Source organism: Perca flavescens, chromosome 19 (assembly GCF_004354835.1).
Source record: "Perca flavescens isolate YP-PL-M2 chromosome 19, PFLA_1.0, whole genome shotgun sequence".
NCBI classification, from domain to species: Eukaryota; Metazoa; Chordata; class Actinopteri; order Perciformes; family Percidae; genus Perca; species Perca flavescens.
The window spans coordinates 14,970,978-14,980,212 of NC_041349.1; the positions used below are offsets into that span (position 1 = coordinate 14,970,978).

At 41.1% G+C, this 9,235-nt stretch overlaps 1 protein-coding gene across 1 annotated transcript in view; it reads right to left on the reverse strand.

Moving 5' to 3' along the window:
- The window catches only part of arhgef40 (Rho guanine nucleotide exchange factor (GEF) 40), a 41,388-nt gene that overhangs the window by 16,521 nt on the left and 15,632 nt on the right, over positions 1-9,235 (reverse strand). Inside the window, exons 5-15 of the mRNA XM_028564472.1 lie at positions 7,924-9,049; positions 7,441-7,661; positions 7,160-7,348; positions 5,964-6,078; positions 5,099-5,192; positions 4,896-4,982; positions 3,735-3,851; positions 2,604-2,702; positions 2,320-2,471; positions 1,054-1,192; positions 42-161 (exon numbers count right to left, since the gene is read on the reverse strand). Of these exons, the coding sequence (XP_028420273.1) occupies positions 42-161; positions 1,054-1,192; positions 2,320-2,471; positions 2,604-2,702; positions 3,735-3,851; positions 4,896-4,982; positions 5,099-5,192; positions 5,964-6,078; positions 7,160-7,348; positions 7,441-7,661; positions 7,924-9,049 (2,459 nt within the window). The remainder of the gene's footprint in view (positions 1-41; positions 162-1,053; positions 1,193-2,319; positions 2,472-2,603; positions 2,703-3,734; positions 3,852-4,895; positions 4,983-5,098; positions 5,193-5,963; positions 6,079-7,159; positions 7,349-7,440; positions 7,662-7,923; positions 9,050-9,235) is intronic.

Here is a 9,235-nt window from a genome sequence, read left to right on the forward strand (position 1 = left end):
TTAACAAATACTGTACCGAGGAAATGAAGAGCAACACTCACATTGGCTGTTTCTCTGAATGTCTTGAATTTCTGCTGTTTGAGCGAGAGTCTGCTGAGGGACAGAGGAGGGTCCTTGTAGTCTTCCAGCTGTGACTGTACTTGCTCAATCTCCTTATCACACTGGGGTATAAGAGAGATAGGGAGAGAGGGGTGAGAGGAGGACACAGGGCATTCACTCTACATGGAGGACAAACAGAGAGACGAGGGAAGTGAAACACTGCAGAGGAGTAGAGGATTTTACATGCAGCAGAAAGATATAGGGGTGAGAGAGAGAAGATGGTCATCACATCCTTTTTTATAGCCAGTATACATGTTGTATCTGTCTTGTTGTGCTGTGGGTGAGCAAGACAAGGGAGTAGAGTGATATCTTAGAGAAAACACAAAACAGCAAATCAGGGAGTTTCCATCCCATCCCTGGTGGGAACAGTAGAGAGGAAAGAGGACACGCAAAGTTAAAGCAGTGAAAATCCTTTATGTACAGTGCAGTGATGCTTAAAACACGGACTTTAATCTTCTATCTAAAATCCTACAACCAATGGCGTAACTTTGGGGTAAAAATTGGGGGGCGGTTAAGATCTCCAACCATCTAGGGAGGTAGCCTACTGGGACAGGTCTGCATGTATTGAGAAAAGCAACCTCGAAAAAAGAAACCAAAAACTTGAAAAAATTGAAGAAAAAAAAAACTTGAAAAATACACAAATGTCGAGGAAAAAATGTTTTGAAAAAAGAGACGAAAACCTAAAAAAAAATTCAAAAAAAACTGACAAATGTCAGAAAAAGTGCGGGAAAATGTAATAAAAGTGCCAAAAAATTATTTAAAAAAGCCCAGTTCTGAGTATTGGGGGGGTTGTAACCCCACCATCCCCCCTGTATATTATGCCTGTGCCCACAGCGGCTGGTTTATACAATAGTTTCTTTCACGAGATTCAGGAGACATGAGAGCTGGCAGCAAAACACTCTGCTAGGTTTTTGAAATGAGAATAAAAGCACACTCGTCCTCCCTCAGGCAAACCTTTTCCAGTTTGTCCACCAACGCCGCTAGTCGTCCCAGAGCTTCCAGGTCCCGACCTCTCTGGTTGGACAATCGGACGAGCCGATGGAGGGCGTCATCTACGCTGTCGTAGAGTTTAGAGGTTGCTGCAAGAGCAGCCCTGATGGGACAAAAGCAAAAAAAAATCACTCATGAGCAAGACAGAGTTTTTTCTTTATTCCTATTCTAATTCTAAAATCAGTGAGAATTTCGGATTTGAGCTGGTAGAAATGATGTTATTATGAAAAACAAGAATGCCTTGCAGACCAATTGTCAAGCAAAAAAAAGGATTCAGCAATCAGCCTATACTTGTATTTGGCCTCGTTTCTGTGCAGACTGAGCCAAAACTCATTACTGGATGAGAACAACAGCTACAACTACAGCAGTCTTTAGATCATCTTTAAGCTCTGGTCGGGCACAAACAAGCTGCATCGCTCTGTCCTCCGTTTGATGTTTAGTTCACATTCCTTTTCTCCTCCGGCTGGTTTTCATTTTTGGGCTGAAAACAAACAACTCTGTCTTCACGATGCGGAGTATTTTTAACCTATGACAACGACAACAATCCCTCAATCAAATACAAGAACTGGAAAAGGCAAAGGACATGCAGATCCCTTTTCTCTGCCCCTCGGGACCAAGCCGCTTGTGTACATCGTGTCTGCACTTCTGAGTATTTGCCCAATTTGAGTAGTTTTGTTTGTCATGACATCTTTGTATTTAAAATAGTCCTACTTTAATAGGCCTGTGTCTATAGCAGTATACAGTATCATTAGCATCATAACAAGAGGAATTATATGCAGATACACAGGTTGCTACTCTAAATAATGTGTAGTGTAGACTGTAGACTTCTAATCTTTTAATACAGTATAACAGTGCATATACTGAATAATAGTATACACTTTATTTCATTTATTTTCATGATATTGATCAATTCCTTGTTTGGAGATACATTGATTGACTGTGGTCATTTTCAGCGTTATAAACAAAAGGCAAAAAGGAGCCAAAAAAAGAAAATATGACAACAGAAGGGACCACAAAAGCACCGTATTTCTAGCACAATATAAGAAACTAGAAAATTCTGCGTGAAATTTTGACAGTGTGCCTACTACTTGGTGCACATCCGAATAACGCTGGCTAACATTAAATCTGCTGTTTGACATGGCCTACAGTAAAGAGGCTTCATGATAGGAGGAGAATTCAAACTTGATATTGCTATTGTAGCACATCGGCACACAGAATTAGGTCTTCTACCTGCAGTCTGGTGACTTCTGTGCCAGTCCAGTTGCACTATTGGTCAGTCCCGCGAGCCAGGCCCCGCCCCTTTGCTGTGGTTCAGTTAAGCGCTGGTCGGCCAGGACGCTCGCCATCAGCTGTCTGTGTTTGTCAATGCTCAGAGGAACGGCCTGAAGAAGAACAGTGTGCTTTTTATTGTGTCTGTGGAGAATTCTCTGTCAGCCACATAACAATGTCACGTCATCAAATCACTGATACACTGAAAAAAAAGTGTAAAAGTATGCCGTGTTAGACGTCTGTACCTTGATGTTGTCAGGCATTGGCTCAGTGTCCATAGACTGCAGTGCTTCTCCGAGGAGCGCAAGGGCGCTCTCACAGCGCTCTGTCAGACTCTCCAGACTCTGAAGGGGGGAAAGTTAGGAGTGGAATGATTGACTTTGAGATTAGCATTTTACTTGTTCCATCAAATTAAGACAAGACACACATAGTAAGTAAAGCAGACACAGGTTAGTTTATAAAATTGCATGAAATGCCTTCTTTCTTTTCTTTCCATGAGAGAGGTCAGAGAAAGTGCGGAGGACAGGAAAATGTTTTCGTCTGTTTGGATAAAGCAACATAAACTGTCTGGGGGGAAAGCCATTAAGAGCCCTTGAGCTTGTTCTCAGACCTACTTTGCTTGATCTATCCTCCACACCCAGTTCATCAGGAATCTTTAAAATCATCGACCACCACCGAACAATCGCTCTGTCCAGCCAACATCCTCTTATCTGTCATTCCTCCTCTCCAAAACTTCTCCCACTCTACTCCCTCTCCTTCGTGGTAATATTTTAAACTTGAGGTACACAAAACTCAGCAGTAATGACAACGTGTAATGTGCTAGAACAGAAAAATGAAACAAATGGCAGATGTTCACACTAAAATTGACACTGGTATGAAATCTCCAGCTGTGATACTGTATATTGAAAGCTACTCCTGATCTGTATACATATACATATATATATATATATACATATATATATATATATATATATATATACATATACATATACATATATATATACATATACATATATATATATGTATACATATATATATACATTTTTATATATATATATATATATATATATATATATATATATATATATACATATATATATATATATATACTCAGACTGTGGGGCTGCAACAAGCACTATGTGTTAGAATGGTCTAAATTCATACAAATAAAATAAATCTGAATAATTTTGCAAAGATATTAATCTTAAATGCCTGAAGGGATCATTTCCCGCTCAATTTCCTCAAGACCACTTAAAGGCATGCTCAGTCTGCTACAGTTTAGTGGATAGAACAGAAACTATGTAGAGATTTAAGGGGACAATTAAGAGGAACAGATATGATTTTATTGAAACAGACAAACAGCAGCAGATTCTCACTAGTCTGAAGGCCAGCCAGTCTGAGTGACAGTGGATGAAGTCTCCATCCATCTCTTTGGGCAGCTGTTGCTTGTCAACATATTGCTGAAGGACCCCTGTTCCTCGCACCATGTGGATCTGGATAGCACAGGAGAGGATAAGAGAAGACAAGGGCAGGAAAAGAAAATTACAACAACAAACGGTAGAGAAAAGGAAAGTTTAAAGAATAGAGATACTGTATTTAAAAAAAAAGTTGGCCAAAAATGCAACTTATGAGAAGATCGTGCTGTAGCCTTGAGCATATCAACTCTTATCTAAGAGCTTTAATCTTTGAAATATATATATCTATTTAAAAGAAGACTTAAATAAAATGTTTATGTTTTGCATTCATGGCAACAGATTACTAACACTCTCCCTTCCTGATTCTGAGGCCCTATTTATTTCAACTTCCTTAAAACCAAAGCATGTTCTCTAATTACACTTGCATCATCTCCATTTGTTAATATATCAGCAGGAATAAAAACAATTACAACCAAACAACAAAATGGGCCGAGGAATGTGCGCTGCAGCTCCAGCAGCTGTTAACATCTTTTTGGGCAGGGTTTCCCTTTAACGTGCAAAGTTTTTATAAAGCTGCCAAGTTGAAATACAAACCACATGGCAAGGAAAGTTTTCTCATGCATGTGTGTAAGAAAGATCCCCGCTGATCAATGCAAAGCAATGAGCTGAATTGAGCTGTAAAATAAGAGCTATTTGCAAACTCTATGTGCCAAATGTATGGAAATAAGGTTCATTTAGATTCAAGCCTGACGTGAATGCGCGATCCAGCTAAGTAAGTACATTTGACATTCATCACATTTTAGCAAGGGACGACAACAGAGCATGGAGTATGAAATGTTATTCGCTTTGGAATATTTAGCATTTCATATGTGAACAGTTATCCCTGCTGTTATGATGGCCAATGGAGGTTGAGGAACATTTTGCTAATGTTTGCACACTTTATCCTTGCGGTTTTAACATCTTTTTATTATTACTTATTAAGTTTCTTGTGGGTGTGCTACCTGTGTTTTAAAGCTTAGACGTGCAAATAAAAGAAATAAAACTAACTGAACCAACTCTATGTTGTGTGTGTGTGTGTGTTTTGGATCATAAACTGTAAACATGTGATTAGCATGAGGTCACCTCTGCTCCTTCTACATTATGAGAAAGAGACTCCTGCTGCTCTTCCACCAAAACCAGAACAGATGCGAGGCCGCCAGGAACCAACGCCTGGAACACACAAAAACACACTCAGAAACACATCACATCACATCTGCAGGTATATTAGAGCAACATAAGCAAACATTTAGCACATTTGGCTAAACAACATTTCTTTTCTGTCTCACCTGGAACAATTTAAGAGCAGAGAGGCCGAGGGTGGAGGGTGGAGAGCGTCTGCAGTCCATTAATACTGTGAGACCTTTTTCTTTGGCTGCCGGCCTGATGAGGATGGATGGAGAGATGAGGGGTGAATGTACGGTTTAAACGGGAGCAATAGTTAATAGATTTTTTTTAAATGAGACACCTGCAATGTTAAAAAATAAAGATGAATGATGTCTACTCTTCAGAAATTAAATCATAAAATGTATACCAATTATAGTACTTTCTAGGGGACAGTTAGGGGGTTATCTATATTTAACATAAATTAAACTTTATATAATTTATTCCCAAACTTGCTGTGAGCAACAGATGACTGGATATTGTGCTAGGCAAACGGGCAATCTCAAAGAAGTTTGTTAAATTGACTTTGAATCAGTTTGTTATGTTTTTTTCCGCTTTCTTGCACATGCTGCGTATTCTTTGCTCCACCTTTTGCTGCATTTGGTAAAGTCAGCAAATACCAAGTCAAGTCAAACATAATTATGAAGCACCTTTGGCCAAATAGCTTTGTAAATGAGCGGCATGACAAGAAACAAGTGGCACAAGCCACAACATCAGAGAACTAGCTAGTCATAGATTGTGTAAGATATGCAAGTACAGACATGTTTTTTTAGAGTGTGAAAGCTGAGGGTAAATCAGAGACAACAGTTTATGGTATGAAAGTGGATAATGTGCATTGTAAGGTGTGCTAAATTTAAACGCCTTAATTCCCTGGTGATATATAGAAACCTATCGTGAAGGGATGTCTGAAACAAACTATTGAACTACTACTATAATGAAATATATCTCTGGATTCATTGTCTGATTGGAGTAGGAAGAATGCAGACTTACCGAGTGATTCTGTGGTAGCAGGCCAAGACCCGGGCCATCTCCTCCTCAGAGAAGCTCTCCTCTGATACATCCATCTCTGTGACAACCAGAGCGCGTCCCAGCCTGTCCACTGTGCCTGTGGTAGGTAAGCATGAGGTTAAGGTCTGAAAGAGGAGGTCAAGACAAATGTCTAACAAGACTACAATTAGTCTGCTACATTGGTTCATTAGTTTTTTATACTGTATATACTGTAAGCTTGTCAGTGTCATCCACTTTTATTTGGAATAATCATGTTTTAAGTTTTGGAGTTATAGTTCTCATAATGCTTTATAATAAAATGTTGCCATGGAGTTAGTAAAGTAGGTTTGTTAGTTTGTTGTGTGCTACACCTTGAGCTCTGTTTTTTAGCATATATTTGTTTACAGTTGCCAAATTAGCTGTTAGCAGTTCCTGTTTGCACTGTAATCATAAAATGTAAAGATAAAAATGACTGGAGCATTTTTACCAAAGAACTTTCAGACTTGATTATGAGACAAGATCTGAATTACAGTATAATGTGTGGGTTTTTGCAAGTGGGTTTATGGATGTTTATCCATAATAAACATTGGCGTTATTGGTATCCCATGGTATTTCAAGTCACACCGAATGTAACAGTGTATGTGTATCATGTACGTATGTTCACATCTGGGGTACTTTCCATAAAATCATCTCTCAATGCAAATCAAACCAGCTATTAGGCTAACTGAAATAAAACCATGCCAATCTCTAGGTATGGTGAAGGGTATGAGATGATGTGGGGCTATTTTAATTCCAAAGGCCAAGGGAACTTTATCAGGATGCATAGTATCCTGGATCCATGAAATAACTGGCCTTTAAAAATAAAAATCTGCCTGCCTCAATGGGAATTTAACATAGGGGTGTGTATACTTATGCCCCCTGTATTTTAAGGAAGAACATTTATTTATTTACGATACGTTATTCATTCACAAACAAAATTGGTGTCCTTAAAGGTTGGATATTTCCTAATTTTTTTAATTAAGGCATTAAGATCAATTTCCAAAAGATGATTTTTTTATTCCTCTTTTTAGTCAACTTTAGCTTGGGTGTCCTAATTTTTTCACATGACTGTATGTGTGCTGGACAACAACAAACAACGAACAACAGCAAAGCCACACATCTATAAGCATAGGAAAAATACAGGCCTGAAATAAACTTGCCTGTCAACTTTAGCTTCCCTGACTGCAGGAGCTCTGTGTCCAGTTCCCTCAGCAGGGGGGGCACTTTAGATGTAACAGCATTTATTTGGTCCGGACACGTCTCTCCTGACCCTGCCTCCTCTTTAGAGTGGTTTAGTAAAGATGTGCCTGATTGGCCATTGCAGACAGGCAAAGATTCGGCTTCTTTCTCTGTTGAGGGATATAAAAGTTAGAGAAAATATTCTATGGGGCATTTTAGGACTTTTAGCATCTCATGCATTAACATTCAATTTCCCTCAGACCTGCACTGCTTTTCCTCGTGTCTTCATTAATTGAAGGGGGCACTCCGTCAGGTTCGTCTGCCTGTTTTCTTTGGTTCTCCTCTGTGGGTGGCAGCTTTGTCAAAGCAGAGCAGGTGGTGTGACTTGGTTGAGCAGCTTTACCCTGATGTTTTGATCCCTTCTGGTGTGTACGACCACCAGACCTAGCCCTACCTTTGGCCCCCTTTCCCTTCCTTTTCCTCCTAAAGACAAAGCACAGGAAGGTACTGATGAGGTACAACAGACAGTTAATAATTTGAATCACTTTATAAATGACTTTTTTCAGAATGGTTTAGGAGGGTGTCTTTTGTACCACTGGTGTCAGGCCACTATATGTGTGTAAGTCCCAAAACCTGTACGTTGTGTGCAGAGTTTGCACCAAAATGTTACTGGTCTGTACTTTCATATGGAAGTGTGAAAATGAAAACAAATAAGAAGGAGTGCCCATTGGAAATAAATCTGTACCTTGGCGCCCTGAATCCTGCAGTTTTAACTTCCTTTCCTCTGGGACAAACTCTGTCCTCCGTCTTCCTGTCATCCCTTTCCTCTGTCACCTTTGGGTTTGACGAGTTTTTCATTTTAGACCCACTGTTGGTGATTTCTCCAGTGAATGGTCTCTCTGGTGCGTCTGATGTTGGGGTTGTGGCATCACTGTCTCCACTCAGTGGTTTATCTGTATCCTCGAAAACAGAGTCTGAATGAGATCCATGATCTGAGTGGCCCTCTATAACGTGCCCGATTTTGTGGTTCGTCAAGTCATGGATTTCATTTGCGACAAAGCTGTCGCCACTCTCAGAGTCTTTACCTTTGTGATTGTCTCTGCACGGCTGCGTGAGGCCGTTGCTATCTCTCTCCTTGCCCACGCCGGGCCTCCTCTCTTTGAAAAGGCCATCAAAACAAAGCCGGTGGCTTTCCAGGCCCTCAGAGTCTCTGCTTGTTTTGTCTCCTTCATCAGAGTCGTGGACAGAAGAGGAGTAAGACCGCCTCCCTCTGCCAGGTTCAGTGACTACTGGTGGAGGCCGAGGTGGTAAAATGGCACCTTTTGGGGTACCTACGTCTCTTTTGGCACCAAGCACAGCACGAAAGCTTCCTGACCCTTCCAGTCTCCCATATCCCCAAGCTCTCCCCTTCCGGAGTTTGATAGCTTTACCTCTCCTGCACAGAGGCAAAGTCTTCGTCTTACAAATTCCATGCATCTCCAGATACCTCTGCCTCGTGTCAACCCCTCCATCAGGACCCAATCTGGGCTCCAACAGCTCCACATAGTCCCCGTCCAGCTGAGGGTGCCTTGCTGTCCGCCCAAGCCCATCTTCGCTGCGCCTTCGCCGGGGAAGTGCAGGCTCAGAGGCCAAGCCGTCTGGTGATAAACCATCATCTTCCTCCTCATCCCAGGACCAGGAGTCCAGTTCTCCGGACGATGAGCCACCCCAGCCCCCAAGGCTGCTGCCCCCCTCACTGGGCAGGCGGTTGGACATCAGGCCCAGCTCCTCAGAAGGGTCATGGATGAATTTTGGGTAGACAACCTCCTTCCACGGAAGTCGAATGACACCATCACAGGTACTGACCAGGCAGGTGTCAAGTCCTCCTCCAACTATGCAAAGGTTAAAGAGAACTAACTTAATGTCACATTCATACGTTTATTGAGGGTATCCTTAAAAAAAAGACATCAGCATAAGCTACGTGGAAAAGGTCTAAACTTGTGCCTCCTTACTTTATGACACCCATATATCTCTCCCTTCTCTTGTTGCCCTTACAAATGACATCCATGATAAAAACC